This window comes from Thamnophis sirtalis, unplaced genomic scaffold (genome assembly GCF_051295495.1).
Source record: "Thamnophis sirtalis isolate CommonGarterSnake01/CBP01778 unplaced genomic scaffold, rThaSir2_p1.2 scaffold_15, whole genome shotgun sequence".
Taxonomy (NCBI): Eukaryota; Metazoa; Chordata; class Lepidosauria; order Squamata; family Natricidae; genus Thamnophis; species Thamnophis sirtalis.
The window spans coordinates 726,493-743,973 of record NW_028261395.1 but is presented as its reverse complement, the minus strand read 5'-3'; the positions used below and the strand labels follow the sequence as shown (position 1 = coordinate 743,973).

The 17,481-nt window shown below is 40.1% G+C and overlaps 1 protein-coding gene and 1 long non-coding RNA gene across 3 annotated transcripts in view; one reads left to right on the top strand and one right to left on the bottom strand.

The window, feature by feature from the left end:
* The window catches only part of ADGRA1 (adhesion G protein-coupled receptor A1), a 304,703-nt gene that overhangs the window by 75,925 nt on the left and 211,297 nt on the right, over window positions 1–17,481 (bottom strand). For both annotated transcript variants that reach the window (XM_087702485.1, XM_087702486.1), the window contains exons 13-14: window positions 8,989–9,196; window positions 7,904–8,112 (exon numbers count right to left, since the gene is read on the bottom strand). In XM_087702485.1, the coding sequence (XP_087558611.1) occupies window positions 7,904–8,112; window positions 8,989–9,196 (417 nt within the window). The remainder of the gene's footprint in view (window positions 1–7,903; window positions 8,113–8,988; window positions 9,197–17,481) is intronic.
* On the top strand, window positions 15,190–16,465 carry LOC148042415 (uncharacterized). Its single transcript, XR_015695170.1, has 3 exons — window positions 15,190–15,207; window positions 15,894–15,934; window positions 16,024–16,465. It is a non-coding gene; the product is annotated as an uncharacterized LOC148042415 (long non-coding RNA).

Here is a 17,481-nt window from a genome sequence, read left to right as displayed (position 1 = left end):
ATCTGGACAGTAAAGGACAGGGAAATGTATAATTGTAATTGTAATTTAATACATTTATATGCCGCCCAATCCCGTAGGACTCCGGGCGGCTTACAAAAACAAGGTTAAAGATAAAAAGTTAAAAATTAGAAAAAAGAAACAAATTTAAAAGCCACGCACCATACACTCAGTCTGGGTGGGGCTGGACCTCATTCCTGAAGTCAACAGCCCCAGGCCTGCTGAAATAGCCAGGTTTTAGTGGCTTTTCGGAAGCCCGAGAGAGTGGGAAGGGTCCGGATCTCTACGGGTAGGTCTTTCCACAGGGCTGGAGCAGCTACAGAAAAGGCCCTCCCCCGAGGGGTCGCCAGCCAGCATTGTCCGGTCGACAGCACCCGGAGGAGGCCCATCCTGTGAGATCTTATCAGCCGTTGGGAGGTATGTGGACAGTTTGGCTTGGTAATTGACATCATGGGTATCTGAAGCCAAACAACGGCACACAGATCCGCTACAGAAGAGGCTGATGGTGCACTGAACTAACTGTGCAATTTTGAAGGCAGTGTTAGGATTATATCTCTCATGCCTTAAACATGGTTTTTGTTTCTATTTTGTCAAATCAAGTGTCATATTAAAGTGAAGTAGATATACATTTTTTCCTTCCAAAAAGCAATACGGTACCTTTGTATCTATAACAGCTTTTTCTTTTAAGCAAGCTAGGCCACACAATTTTTGCCAGACGTGTTATTTACTAAAGCTCTCTGCGTTACAATATGTTCAGTTCTGTTCTTTTTTTATTATTATTATTGGTTTTTTTTTATCACATAATATTTTTTATTTCCATTTCATTCTATACAATCACATGTTTACTGTGCATAACCGGAGCATGTAACATTGAGTAATAAACACAGCCTTCACTTATATAGAAAATGCCCCCTACAATACAAACCCAATATACCACCTTGGCCCACCATACACCCTCTTTCAACCCCCTCCAACTTTCATTCTTCCTTCTTACATACCCCTCTACTACCTACTTCCCCTCCCCCTCTATCACTCCCTCTCTTCATCCATTCCCTCCCTTCCTTCTCCTCCTCCTCTCTCTCACCCTCTCCACCCTCCTTCTTCTTTCACTCAACTCCTCCCTTCGGTGTACCTCTATTGCCTTCCAATATATTCAGCTTGTTCTATTTTAACACTAACATTAAAAAGCCACAGTATACAAGTGCAATCATGTACTTTAGAATTTAACACATATTATATTTCCCCCCTCCCCCCTCCCCCCAGAACCCCACCTCCCTTCCCTCCCCCCGACTTCCCAGAGCCCATACACGGTATAACTTTTTAACAATCACAGTCTAAAATGTCTCTACATTGAGCTCAGCTTCTTACTGTTACCCAAATTTTAAACAATTTAAGTTATTACTGATGTTAAGCATAAGGTATCTGGAGTTTCTTAGTCCCATATTTACTTTGTGTATAATCAATCCATTTTTTCCAGTCTCGTTTATATCTCTCGTTTGAATGTTCTTTGAGATATGCTGAAATTTTTGCCATTTCGGCTAAGTTTATAACTTTCAGAGTCCACTCTTGAACTGTAGGCAAGTCTTTCTTCTTCCAGTATTGCGCCACCAAGAGTCTTGCTGCCGTTATTAAGTACAGAACCAAATTAATCTCTGCTGTTCTGTTCTTGTGCATTATTAGGAAGCTTATCTGGGGGTAAATGTGAAAATCACCTTGCAGAAGGGACAGTCACCATGTCCGTCATTCTGAAATCCTTAGGCTATATTCTGTACAGGTAGTCCTCACTTACCAACCACAATTGGTGGTTGGTGAATGAGGCTGTAACTCCATGGCCAAGTACTGAAGTTTCTAAGTGAAAAATCACGTGACTCCATTTGATTTATTATATCACCTCTGCTAAGTAAATCACAGTGACCATTAAATGGGACAACATGTGATTTCCCTTCCACATTCTCCATTAATTTTGCTTGTGGAAGCCATTCTGAAGTTCACAAATGATGATCACGTGACTGTGGGACACCAGGATGGTTATAAATGCATGCCAGTTGTGGAACACCCGAATGGAAATCACACAGCTGCTGGAGACTAACGGCCATAAATGCGAGGATTTGTCACAAAGCTGCATTGTTTTTCAACCATTCTAACTGTAACTGAGGTCTACTAGTATTGCTAGTTATTTAAATCAGAGTATTTCAATTTCACTTTTAAGATGTGTGAACTTCAGCTTCCCCTTGCTGGCTAGAGAATTATGGAAAACTGGCGTTCACAGATCTTAAAGTTGAGAAACACTGGGTAGACTATAGGCATTTTTTTTTCTTGTTGGTTTTCTGGCCAATTTCAACTTCTGAATAAAAGTTTACAAAAATAAGGCTCTTTTGCCCCAAAGCCCAGGAAAGTGTTAATATCAGTATTTGTATTATTAAATACTTCCAGGAGAAGTATTTCCATTGAATCTGTCTCTTGCTATTTCTGTTGAACTCCTATTCCCATCATTTCATATTTCAGCTTCAATCATATCCATCTTTTGAGTACCTGTCTAACACACCTCCCTCCCTGCACAATCGCTTAGCTTGCATTTCCCCAATGCTCTAATTAATTCTTCTACTCCAGTTGATGCGCTCATCTTTTGGAATTCCAAATTCCCGTAGAGTCATGCCTCCCATTTTTTTTAAACTTTGTGAGAACACTGCAGCCACAAAAATCACTTGTTGGGAATTTGGGAATGGAAGTACAGACAACCTGAAGTTCCCCAAGATGGGGAACACTGAAACGCAAGAATAAAAAGACAAAAATCAGATCCAAGTGTCCCTATCACCCACTACAAGACAAGCAAGTGATGAGGAATCATAACATGACACTTTTACTTCAGTACACTTATATTCTCTTTTAAAGATGAGAGGTGAAGGAAGCCAACTAAAAGAATAATGAAAAGCTGCCTCCAGTGAGGTATCGGTTGCGATAACTTTCTATGTCCTGAGCTTTTTAAAGTTTAATGAACCATTCCAAATAGTTTTGGCTGGACTCCATCCCTTATTAAGAGGAAGTGCAATGTAGTGAATCGGGATATTGAGCTACATATTGCGTCTACTACATCTACTGCAACAGGGAGCAATTATTCGGTAATGTAGGGTTGATGGGACGGGGATAGGCCACAACAAGTACCCGATCCATGATCAAATGGATTTGGGACAAAAATGGACTCCAACCTACCAGAAGTAGTGAGGAGTTCTGGATGAGCAAATAGGTAATTTTTTAAAAAAATATGCTTTAAAAAAATCAACGCATGGAAACCCACAAAAGGATTGTAGCCACAATAAAACAATATATACCAGTGATTTCAGCATGAGCACTCAATCATTTTTTTGAAATTAAACATTGGTTGTTGTTTTTTAAGAAAATGTAAAGCGTTCATACCTACCAAGAATTTGATTTCCTGTAAAGATTCATATTCAGAGTAGTAAGTGTTTATTGAGAATTACGCCAGCACTTTATGAATAATCCAATCTTGGCTCTGTTTTGTATTTCTCTTTAACTAGTTTTTACCTTCCCACCCTCAAATCTTGGGTACAACACTTCGTCAGTTTGTTTGAGACTGATTAAAGTAAAACTCCATGTTTGTCCAGCACTAAAACTGCTTGTCTATTTCGGATTGTGGGAAATTGCAAATTATCTATTGCTTTTCAAGTACAAGCTGAGTATCTATCTGTCCAGACAGTCCCTAGGAAAAGAGGGTAAACTGCAAATATATAAAATGGAATGAAATAAAATTGAGTGGTGAATAATTTAAAACTGTTATCATTTCTGAAGTTGCTGATTAGATCCTAGTTCTTTTCCATTTGATTCTAAATGTAAAATGCCTAAGAAGAACATTCTACCACAGTTAGCTTAATATTCCACTATAAAAATTGAGCAGCCCACCCATAAATAATTTTATAATATTTTTCCTAAAATATATGGGCCCAAAGATAGATGACAAAGCAAAGCAGAGGCAAAAGGCCTACTGAGAAAAAGACTCAGATGATAAACCTCTTAGTGAAAAAACAGGAACATCAAGAGACTATGGTTTTGTTTTTTTATAACTGTTGATGACAGTATAATGATCTTTCAGCATCAATGGACTTCTCAAACTTGAATTTGCCTGCAGTCTCTCATGGGAAACAAGGACACTGGCTGACTTCCAGAAAGCTTGAAAGCTTGAATGTTACCCTGCCTTAAAACTTCCCAGTCATTTTTGGGACTTTATTTTTCCATTAATGTTCCTCTTGGCTTCTAGGTGCTCGCTAAGAAAGGTTTTGTCAAAATGACCACCAGATCATTAGTATTTCTTAAACAGTAATTAACATGCTCTGATGCTAAGGTGTTCTACTCTCCCCCCCCACCTGCAGAGAACTCAGTTCCAACTGCCAGTTGCCTTATATTAACACACTCTGATGCTAAGGAGTTAGACATTCTACTCCCCCTCCCCACCTGAAAAGAACTCTGTTCCAACTGCCAGTTGCTTCACATTCCTTTACGTCAGTTCAAACTGAGAGACGTTTCACTCCTTCACTCAAGGAGCGGTCTGGGGCTCCTTACAGTACTAAACGTTGGTACCTCACCAAAATGTCTATACCTTCCACCTATGGAACTGCTTCCGGACTCAAGGGGGTGGGAGTGCTATTCTCTTAGCACTTAGGAGTCAAGGTGGCGCAGTGGTTAAATGCAGCACTGCAGGCTACTGCTAGATCAGCAGGTCAGCGGTTCAAATCTCACCGGCTCAGGGTTGACTCAGCCTTCCATCCTTCCGAGGTGGGTAAAATGAGGACCCAGATTGTTGGGGGCAATATGCTGACTCTCTGTAAACCGCTTAGAGAGGCCTGAAAGGCCTATGAAGTGGTATATAAGTCTACTGCTATTGCTATTGCTATTGCTATCTTATGTATTTTAATCACTGTCCACCACTGAGCCAATGGATTGAACCAGATTTCTCCTGCATTCCCAATCACATAGTTTCATTGTGAAGCATGGGTATCCAGCTAGTGCATACTATTAGTTTGGAGGTTGTAGCAGGGAGGCATACCTATTGTATACCACTGACTGAAGATTGGTACACTCTTCCTAGCTAGGATGTTGGTTATTTTCCAATGAGTGTGCAGCTTCAAGAAGGATAGAGATCAGCCAAATCAACCATGGTGATAAATGGATCACCAGAGTTGCATCAGATGGTCCTCATATTCATCATGCACACTAGTATAGCCTCTAGTAGATATAAGCATTTTAATAATTATAAAGCCAGAGAGATTCTCATAGATACAGGACGTTCTGAAACACTCTATTCAATCAACTTTTAATCTGAACAGAACTCAAAATAAATTATTTTTCAGGGGCCTCAACAACCCTTTAACAGCTGAACACTGCTAATTCTGAGGGAGCATCATTATGTAGAAAAACCGTGACAGACACCAATAAGCAGTCAAGTAGAATGAGAAGTATGAAGAGGGTAATTTGAACCCATAGTTCTCAAATGTTACGTTACATTTGCAGCAACAGAAATTACATTGAAAACCTCAGTCATCTTGCTAACACATCTGTTTTTACTACAAGCTAACCCTTCTGTTCATTTTTAAAGGCTACCATTTCATTTAGAGCTCTCCAGTTATTTTTCACTTTAAAAGGAGAAGATCATCAACAGAAACCTATATAAGCCCAACAAAGAATATCTCACAAAAAGACTCCTATCATGATAATGAAGGTTGTATTCCCTACGGCCTCTTTATATATTTGACATTTATCCCTATATCACTTTAGTAACCTTGCAAAACAGGTGGGGTTACTTCTTCCTAAGTTGAACCACTGGTACATCTAACTTAATAAATGTCAACAACAGGCAGAGTCCAGAATTTCAGGAAGTGGTTTCTCCTAGCACAATTAGAAAAGCCATGATTTGAATCTGGAACCTTCTGTAGGCAATGCTTGCACATCCACAGATCTTCCCCAGTGCTGAAAGAGAGTGACTTGTTCAAGGACACCCAATGTGTTTCACAACTGACTGCAATATAGATTGTACTATCTCAATTCTAACAAAGCTCGTACAAACAGGATTTTTTTTTATTACCCAAATTGAACATACACATTGTTGAATATCTTGTAGTACTTTTCAATCAACTTCAACTTAGATCTTCTGCTTTAATATCTCCTGCTTTAATTTCCAAACTATACTAGCATATAATTCATCCACTAATAATGCTTTTTAAACGATTCTCCTGATAATTACAGAAAATCTGTTAAAATCCCAAAACGAGCATAACAATGGGCTTGTTTTCTAGTGGAATCATGGTACATCAGAGTTCAATGAGGTCACATCTGTGTCCATAAAATGTTTAGGCTGTTTTTGATATTCGAATAGACATTACAGTGAAGTATCAGAGGAGAATTGCAGTCTTTAACTCATTCGTGGCTACGTGAAGTCTATTAAACAGGAGACATTTTGTACCCCTCAAAATGATACGAACTGCAAATTAAGATACATACAATAACACACATTTATTCCAGGTGGTCTACAAAAGTAGAAAGAAGTTTCTCCACTTTATATTTATAAATGCAAAGTTTTAAGGACATCATTGAAATGGGTGTGGTATATCTGCTCCAACAGGTACTTTGGGAAAAGGTTATAGGGATCCCAACATATTTCCCCCGCTTCCTCCATCAAGAGCTAACCAAAGGGTTCCAATATATCCATGTTTGTTTTGCATGCTTAGAAAGCGGAACTTTCAATCACTGGATCTTTAGGGCATCCTAATATAGGACGCAGCAAGTGGAAACAAATGGCTCGTGTGATACTGAAGGCATTCCGTTTAATAAAGTAGGAAGCAAGATTGGTACAGTATTTAGATAGTTGTTGTCACCGACTCGGCTGACATCTGTGCTCCATCTGACAGCAGCAGATTGGCATTCTCTGCACATGTCCTTTCAATTCCTGTCATATGTTTTGTTTGCCTTTCTCTACACGTTCTACGCACATTGCATTATTTACTCAAGTATGAACCTTTCAGTGGCGCTCACAAAGGGCACCTTCTCTCCACAAGCATCTCCTGGAATGAATGCCGGATTCAACATTAGGGGGAGAAGATGACTGAACACTACCTCCTTTCAAAGAGGCTGAGCAACCCATCTGTAGGCTGCAGAAAACGTAAGTCTCCCTCATACGTTCCATCCGCTGTTTACATTTACTTCACTGTTGATACGCTGTCTAATTTAATATGCCTTTTGTGTCTGCCCCCCGTAACTTCCCAGTTAATAAAACTATTAAATAACTGCATTGTGGGCTGCAAATATGCCTGAGGAAAAGCCTCAGCAGCCTTTGTGTTAGCAGTACACATAAATATGGCTTTTTCCCCCCCCCCCTTTAAAAGCAGCCATTTAGTAAAAAGAATGCCATCGTCAGCACAGGGACCTGAATTTCAAGAACTGTCAGAAAAGGACTACAGAATCCTTGTTCAGTCAAGCAAGCAATCTTTGTTTTTTTCCATTTGTTAACGATTCAATATTGCAGTAAGCCAGCAATTAATTAATATGATCAATACAGCAGTAGATATGTAAAAGACATCCTTTCTTGAGAGGTACAGAGGAATGAATATGTATTAATGTGTGTGTGTGTGTGCCTATGTATTTACATATACATACGTATGTATACACCAATAGACAATGTATTTTCATTGCTGTAGTATCTTGATAGAACTTTCATTTTTCATTAAATCATTCATAACAAGGCCTGCTAGCAGGTAATGTAGTTGTGTATTATTAAGTATCGAGCACGGCTCTTTTAAGTTACCCTCATTTAATTCCCAAGATTAATAACCAGACACTGCTAAGTAAAGACAGGCAAGCAGATTCACACAGAGACACATACGTGAAGTTATATACTCACCATTAGCACTGCAAAGTTGCCGAAGTGAGTACTATGAAGAGTGGTAATGTTGTCTGCAGAGGTAATTATGTGGCACCCTTCTCCCCACCAGCCTCCATGTCCATCCAGAAGGTCAAAAGCCCAAAAGACCGCAATGGGGTTTATGCCCTGGGTAAAGTGCTTCAGCGTTATAATAAGAGGACTGGTGAGGTTCCCGATATTGCACCCATCTGCCAAAGGAACAAACCGAATTAAAGCAACGAAGTGGAAAATGCTTTATTGCTATATCCTCTTTATAGAAGCCAATTTTTTTGTACACATAACACAGACATTGGAGAGAGCAAAAATCCCTCTCCTGGTCTATCGGCAGAAAGCAATGTACAAAAGTTTGGAATAGTTAATATTGTCTACGATTGCCATTTTATTAGGCTGATCTGCAAACAACAGGGCTACTTCAATGCCCTGAATCAAAATGAGGGTTTCAAACAACGACGTAGTAAATGTAAACGAATATATCTTTGATGGAATTAACATCAGAGACAATTTCGTAGTCCAAAAATTAAATTGCAACCTTCTAAAATGTGAACCCAATTCGGGATATAATGAAATATTTAATAGATCATGGTTTGAATCTTCCACTAAAAGGAGAGTATGAAACCCATTACTTTCATCAACAAAAACACTTCTTACGCCGTACATTTACCATCTTAAGAGATACACTGATGACTATCAATGTACATGGCAACAGGGCTGCAACCTATCTTTTTAGGAACCAGACTTTCTATGGGTATAATCAGAACTAAAAAGCAACATTCCATTTCCTCCTCTCTCTTTTTTTTTTGTTTTACTTTCTGATAAACTTCGCCAAGCCACAAAAGAGAATCCTATCGTATTTACAATTGCCAAGCTTCCCAGCTGTACAAGTTTCCTTTTAAAATACGAAGACACCGGTAACAAAACAAGACATTTCTGTTAGAGCAGAAGCATTTCTCAGATCAGCCTACCTGCGTGCTACATTGCACCATTATACGAGAGAGGCTCTCGTGTACAGCCAGGCTTTAGAAATTTCCTTTTAAAAAAAAAAAAAGGCAATGCAAAACGCTTACCTATTTGAACGAAGACTACGGGCGTGCCAATGACCCTCTGCTTCCCGTAGCCTGCAAGGTGAGACGAGTTTGCGGTGTTGGGAAAGAGTTTTCCATTCCGAAAAGCAATAAACTGTAGCTTGCAAGAGGAGTTATCAACAGATTGCCAGGCTGCAGATGAAGGGAAGGCAGAGTGTGGCAGATGAACGGAAGCTATTGCCACAGCATTCTGTACAATGAGGAGGGGGGAGGGAGGGAGGGAGAGAAAGAGAAAGAGGGAGAGAGAGAGAGAGAGAGAAAATTTAAAATGCAAATCACAACAGGGCTGCTTTCATTATGTTTTAAACTCCTGTGCAAATGTGCTCTGCTTCAATTTTCCAACATGCTAGACACAACCGAAGGCAGCTGTAACCATGGGAATAGGACTGGTAGAGTGCATATTAAAACAGAAAATGTTTTGATTGAATGTGGAGATCTTTATGGTCAAGCTCCCTGCTGCAGAGGTGAGAATGGTTCTTACCATGCCTGCTAGAGGGTCCATCAACACTGCAGATCTGATTTAAAGAGACAACCTCTCCCAGGTTTCCTTCCTCACTTAAAACAGGATCAGACAACTTACAGTAAAAATTGCATCTTTCTGAAAGGATGGTTACAGGAGACTGAAATGCATTTTATCAGTAGCTAAAACTGCATCAGGGAATGGGTCTAAAATCGAGGTATGCAGTGCAAGTCAGCTTCGTATTTCTTGTGGGGCTATGATTTCATCCTTTAAGAAAAATACTCAGTTCCCTAATGCAGACTTGTAAAATCACATATCCTCAACCCTAACGTCCTACAAGAAGCAAGCATTCAGGCTTTTAGAACATCCAAAAATACGCAACCGAGTTGTAACTCTCTTTTTAGGTTACTGAAACATGTGCGGACTGGCATTATTAAATTAATGATTTCCCCATCAAGTATTTGTTTTTATCCCCTTACACAAATAATAACCTTGTTGTCATTAAGGCCAGACACATATATGGCAGTAGCGTAGGGCGGGAGACACAGAACGCAAAAAACATTTCCTGAGATTTACAAGCTCTGGTATGGAGAAAACACAACAGCAGCATGAAGAATGAGTAGGCATCATTTCTCCGATACTAAAATGCGGCACCTGTAGTACAACACTGTCCCACAATTTTAGAAGACGGAACATTTTTGACAATAGAAACCTCATCCTATCAAAGTTTTACAGCTGCACACACATGTACAATGTTAAAATAGCAGTTATAGTAGCAAGCAGTTTTAGATGAAGAAAACTCCACAATCACAAACATATAATCATATCATCATAAAAGAAGTGACAAATCGGAGCTTGAGTTATTGGAGTTGTCAATACACAAAGCACTTTTTCCCTTAGAAGCCAAGGAGGCAGTGCAATCACCCACTTAATTTCAAGGCCCTGATCTATTAGAGAGACATTTTAACTCAAGTTGCAAGGATACCACCAAAGGACAGTAAGTATCTATGGTATTTAATATTATTATTGCAATATAAAATTACTTTCTTCTTTCTTTTAACCACCAAGAGCAGAATATGGGTCTCCATATTCATCATGATTGCAGGCGAACTCTTTCCACAAAAGTATGAAATTTTTCAAAAAATCTGTATTTTTACCCGCAAAGCCTAGGTTTTCTACCCCTGCCTAAATTCTTACATGTATGCTTAAAGTCAAGTTAAAGTAGCTTAAAGATCGCAGGAATATGACACCCTGATTGAATTTGATTTTATTGCAGTTTTTCTGCTGTTCTATAGATATAGTAAGTCTACTTTTTAAGTCTTACTGATTATTTCCTCATACTTATCTCACCTGAAATCCTGGACGTCTTACCATTTCAGAGACAATCAAATATAAGAGGGGCAAACACTCAAAATCCATTTCAAGAGCTAAGAAACTAGCTTATAAATGGACAAATGAACTAGTCAGACATAGTTCACCTCATACAGAAATTGAAAGGCTGCAGAAAGCATTCAAAAATAAGAATATACAGATACATTTTAAAGCGCAATAAACCTAGTTTGAAGTACTGGGGGCCAGTGAAGCAGTTTGGTAAGCAAAAAAAAACCTTTCAGGAATCAGTGAATTCCTTTATTAAGAGAATGTTTGTAGTTTAGGAATGACAAGAGGGATCCTTGGTGCTCTCTGAGCTTGAGCAAGGCCAGAGAGCAGTAAGGACCGCTAAAATATCCCATTTCTGAACTTCAGACTTTTTAAGGTTATCATTCATCTGTCGTGTCCACCATGGTGTAGCAGCTTGTCAGTACACTTGCTATATCAGTCCCAAATTTCCATGGAACCAGTATGGGCTCTCTATTCCCTGGACATTTGTTTCAGCAGCTCCTGGGGGCCTTTGAAGAAACAGATGTGATCTTTTAACTGGAACGGCTGGAACAGAGGATGGAGCTGCTTGTGGCAAGCCAGCTCTTGTATGGAAACCTCAAAGGCAGAGACACCAAAGGAAACTGCCCCCCGGAAGAAGCCCCCTATTGGATGGACCAAGGGTGAGTGAGAGCTGACTCATCTTTTTCTTTTTGCAATTATGTGCTTGGAACAGTCGAGGTGGCGCAGTGGTTAGGGTGCAGTACTGCAGGCCACTTCAGCTGACTGTTATCTGCAGTTCAGCGGTTCTAATCTCACCGGCTCAAGGTTGACTCAGCCTTCCATCCTTCCGAGGTGGGTGAAATGAGGACCCAGACTGTGGGGGCGATATGTTGATTCTGTAAACCGCTTAGAGAGGGCTGAAAACCCTATGAAGCGGTATATAAGTCTAACTGCTATAGTTCTGTAATAACCTCATCGTGAGGGTGAGGGGGCCTCAGTGTAGCATAATTGCAAATGAAAGTATGGTATAGGAGGAGCGCTATCTTTTCTTCTTACTCTCTTACACAGAAAGCATTATGGTAGCCCTACCCTCTAGCTTCCATGTACTGCTGCTTAGTGTATGTATACTTAGTACAAGAAATACTAGTGCCAGGATCCCAAATTACAATAGGAATTATCTTTTGCATTCAAAGCTGTTCCAAATACTAATCTTGAAATTTTGTTGGTTGTGCTGAATAGCAACACACGTCATCCAACTTGCTGACCAAGTGTTCCCACTTGAGCTGGCAAGGGTTGCCTTGGACTTGGTGCTAGGGATGGCTAGTATGATCGCTATAAAGGGTTTCAACATCCATGTTGGTCTTCTTTGGTTACTCAGGACAGACCACACATCCTGTTGTGATTTAGGCTGACAGCAGGGATGGGACCATCAGAACAGCTCACACGTAGGTTCCAATGGATTTCAAAGGGCTCAATGAAGTTTTCCAACCGGTGCGGTTGGTATTTCCATCAACGTTTGGGTGTTTTGTGAAATAAGAGACCACTTGAAACAATAACTCTGAGCCGAGGTGGCGCAGTGGTTAAATGCAGCACTACAGGCTACTTCAGCTGACTGCAGTTCTGCAGTTCGGCTGTTCAAATCTCACCGGCTCAGGGTTGACTCAGCCTTCCATCCTTCCGAGGTGGGTGAAATGAGGACCCGGCTTGTTGTTGGGGGCAATATATGCTGACACTGTAAACCGCTTAGAGAGGGCTGAAAGCCCTATGAAGCGGTATATAAGTCTAACTGCTATTGCTATTACTATTGCTTTTCCCACGTGCAAAGCCCATTCATTCAATTGGTATAAATTTTAGCTGAAGGAAATGGAGCAAGTAAGGAAAGCTCATCTTGCATCTGACTGAACGCTAGTAAAAGCTAATTATCAAGTCTGCTTTGTAGTGATAATGGTTAAGCAGCCATTTTTCTCTTTGTGTCATCTCAGTGTCATTCAGTGGAGCTTTTTTCAGTGATTTAAGGCCTTTTGGGACCTGGCCTAGTTACATATTGTGTAGAACCCTCAGTAGCTCACTATGACATGTTGGTTACACATTTATATGGCAACATTGATTACATTCCTAGATTTTGGAATATAGAAGTTCAGTTTTATAGAGATGTCCAGAACGATCTCATCAGACATCTTTGATTGAGTTTAATTTTAAGGACTGATTTTAGAGAGAAGATGCACAGGCAAGATTAGCCAACCACATGATGCTTGCTCCTTGCCTTTGTCAATTATTCCATCTAGTAGGAAGGTGGTGTTCAGATGGATTATAAATAATGTATTATATATGTATAAATAATATATACATACCTTCAGCAATTATGAATTCTTCCTTACAAGGAGGAGTGGTCCCTCTTTCTATAAAGAAGGCTCCAGTGAGATGACTCATCAAGCTATTGTAACTGGATCTATAAGATCTATATAGTTATAGGCCAGGGGGCAGGATTCTTTCCTGGAATTAAGCATGCAGTGGATGACCAGATCCAGACACTCCTTGAATGAAACACATTTTCTAGATTAATATGGGGTTCAGGCCTTACTCTACTGTTGAATGGTCTTTCACAGGAGATGGGGGAAATTAAATGTTGATTTTCCTGAGTCTTTCAATACCTTCAATACCAAAGACCACCTATTTTTGAGAGTTTGTCCCAAGTAATTGAGGAGGGAACATCTTTAAACTCATACCTGGATCGCTACCTCCATTTCTGCTCAATCTTATATAGCTTTTGGGGTCCCAGAAGTTTCGTTTCTCCGTATGCTGTTTAACATCTACATGAAATCACTGAGGGGGATCATTCAGAGATCATTTAATGTAAGATGTCATCTGTAACTGAACTCAAAGTCATTTTTTTCCATCACATCCACGTGAAGCAGTGAAATTGCAGAAACGCAACTTGATTGTGCTGATGGACTGGATGAGGGCTAACAAACTAAAGATTAATCCAGATGACTTGAAAATTGTACTAGTGCTGAATCTTTAGCAATTGACTGATATGGATACAGACAATCTTATAATGGTAATCTATTCTCTGGTAGTATTTGTCTTAGATTACTGTAGTACTTACATTGTGTTGCCCTAATGGCTTTCAGGAAGTCAGTGAAAATTGGCTTATCTACTGAGCTTTCAAGTAAGCATGATTTGGGATATTGTCAAGCACCAGGGAAATCAAGAGATTCAGGCAGTTCAAATGAGCATAAGGATTTATTGCAAGCTTAACTCTCTACAAGAGCCAGGCCAAGTGACCATTAAGGCAATGCATGGGAATTAAGAAAGAATTCAAAATCGGCTAGACTTAGAACTCTTGTGATTTATGACATGTTTGACCTCTCCATCAGCTCAGCCTGGTCATCTCCTACAGTCATTGCTTACTTGGACACTGGTGTTATGACGATGCTCTATTTCATTTGGTTTTGTAGGTTTTATATTCAGTTTTTGTACACTGTTGAGGTATCAGGTAAGCAACTAAGCGCGAGGGGGTTGGCTAGTTTACGCCAACTCGTGAAAGCCACGAGCTGACGTACGCCATGTGGCCGAAAGTGGATGGGTGGCGGCGGCGGCCTAGCTTTCACAAGGGAAGGCCTTCGGGCCTTCCCTAGTGAAAGCCGTTGGCTGGCGTACACCATGCAGCCAAAGGCGGGTGGGCAGCGGCCTAGCTTTTGCGAGGGAAGGCCTTCAGGTACAATACCTTAAAATAGTTACAGTATAAATTATTCCTGGTGGAATACTTAATGGTTTTTAAGGATTTTTTTATTTATAGAATATCTTTTTTTAAAATTATTTTTAGGGAATTTTTATTTTTTAATTGTTTATAAAATATATTTACTATAAGAAATGTTATTCCTTTTTGCAAATGTTTTCTTTGTGATGCAATATGTTTCTTTTAAGTGTGCAGGTTGGTGCATGGTTTATGTGTCTCAAAGTGGCTGCTTTTCTATGGGCAGCCCAGGTGGGTGCAAGGCAGCTTTGCCAGATTTCGTGTGTTTCACCCTCGTTGTTTAGGAAATTGTGAAGTGGTTGCTGGTTCTGTGAGCTTCCTGGCACTGTCCTTTATAATTTCCCACAATGCCTTGATGGTTTTTATTCCAGTGGCTTTGTCTTTCCTGTCCTTAGGGTTAGGGGGGAAAAAAAACTGATTTCATTTGCAGTCTTTTTTTGGGGGGGGGGGATTCTTTTATTTTTGGTGTGTTCCTGGCACTGTCATAGTTGGTGTGGGTGTGTAATGTCCCGCAGTTATCTACACATTAATAATGATCTAGTGCTCTGTGCTGGGTTCATCCTTGAGATAGTCAAGTCTTGTTTTCTGTGTCTCTCCTTTGTTATTGGAGCAAGGTGGTGAGGTGGTGGTGCAGAAGATGGGAAAAAAGGACAGTAATTTTCCTTTTCTATTATTTTTTTTGTGCTTGTTTCATCCCAATTACCTCCTCTCGACCCATAAGATCCCACAGATTAGGCCTCCTCCGAGTGCCATCTGCCAGCCAGTGCCGGCTGGCAACTACGCGGAGGAGAGCCTTTTCTGTAGCAGCTCCGACCCTGTGGAACGATCTCCCCGTGGAGATTCGTACCCTCACCACCCTTCAGACCTTCCGCACAGCCCTCAAGATCTGGCTATCCCGCCAGGCCTGGGGGTAAAGACTATAGTTTGCCCCCGCCCGAATGTTGAATGAATGTTGTTTGATCTTAACTACATATTGTATTTTTATGTTATTGTACGTCTTCCCCTCCCATAAGTTGTTAGCCGCCCTGAGTCCCCTCAGGGAAAAGGGCGGCCTATAAATAAACGCAACTGAACTGAACAACAACTGAACTGAACTGAACTAATGCAGTGCATGCAATTACAGTCTTGTTTTCTGTGTCTCTCCTTTGTGCAGGTTATCGGAGCAAGGTGGTTTGATTTGATTTGATTTTACTTTATTTGTATGCCGCCCTTTTCCCTGGGGGGACTCAGGGCGGCTCACAATTCAAGGGAGGGGGAGGAACAGACAAGTTACAGAACATAACATGAAGATCATACACCGTTGGTGAGGTGGTGGTGCAGAAGACCAGCAAGGCAGTAATCTTCCCTCTGTAAGTAGCTGTCTTTATTGTTTTGTGTGCTGGTTTCGTCCCAATGATGGCAATGAAAGAGTTCATTTCTGTGTCTCTTCTTTGTGCAGCCCATTCATTGGAGTCAGCGATACTGAAGACTGGCAAGAACAGTCACCTTCCTGCTGTAAGTAGCCCTTTTATTGTTTTTGTGCTTATTTTAATGTTATTGTAGTTCATCCATTGGGGCAAAGAATTCAGTGACATCGTCTTGGCCACTCCCACCCGGTCACATGGGCGGCAGGCCACTCCCACTTGGTCACATGGGTGGCAAGCCACTCCCATCCAGTCACATGGCCAGCAATCCACTCCCACAAAGGAGGCCACACCCCCAGAGTAGGTTCCAAAAACTTTTGAAACTCACCACTGATCTACTCACACCTGTTCACATGAGTCTGCTAGGTTACAGGTACCAATAATTCTGAGATTATATGACAACAAAAGCAAAAGTTATAATAATGTAACCACCATTAGGTTATTTACTACCCATATTACTTTAGGTACTTAAAAGTATCTTCACTTAGGATTCTACGCAATTCACTGTAAAGTGTGAAATACATAAAATTTGCTAATTAAAACATAATGAATCACCTCAACTAAATAAAAAACAATGGTGTCCTAATTGCTTTCATTCTATTGGCTCCTTTATCTAGCAGCTGGCTGAAAAAGCACCGTCTTCACTGCTTTCTGAAATGAAATTAAGGAAGGCGCTAACCTAACCTTCTTGATAACAAACTATCCTATTATTACTAAACCCCCAAAGCTGTTGAAACCAGCATGACTAAATCTCTTTCAAAATGTCAGTAGATTTAAGTATTTTTCACTATGTTTCCTTTTCGGAAAGTAGGATCAGGATGCTGTCAGTTGCATTCAAAACAGTGCTCAAGTAGCCCCATTATGGGGGTAATCTTAGACATTGAAAATAAGTCCTAATGATTTTATTGAAGCATAGTCCATACAGATGCGTATAGGATTGCAATGCAGATATGCAAATTCCATTAGCTAAGAGGAACCTAATGAATAGGAATGATGCCCATTGTGCCTGATCAAAAGCGAAGAAATTAGGATAAATGGAAGCAAAGATGATAACCAATAACTACTTTCCTCTCATAAAAAAAGTCTGGTCATCTTAGCAAATTCGGTCAATTTCACTAGCAATTCCTCCACGGTGGATAGTAGCAAATCTTCCTATCTTTGTTGTATACAATAGTCTCGCTACAGAAATCACATGCTGAAATAATGACTCATCTCTCCTCTTAGGATCCATCAGTCCTAAAAGGAAAAATTCTGGTTTTCAATTCAGTATTAATCTTTAAAATCCTCTCTATCAATGTGTGTGTTTGAATCCATTTTTAAGCTTTTGGACATGTCAGCCAAACATGATAGAATGCCCTTTATGTCATTCACATTTCCAGCATAATATTTGGAATGCTTTTATAGTCTCTAAATAATTTGCCGGTGTGGTGTTCCAACAATATATCAAAATATAATTTTTGAGTGAGATGGGTGGTTCAGGTAAGTAAGTAAGT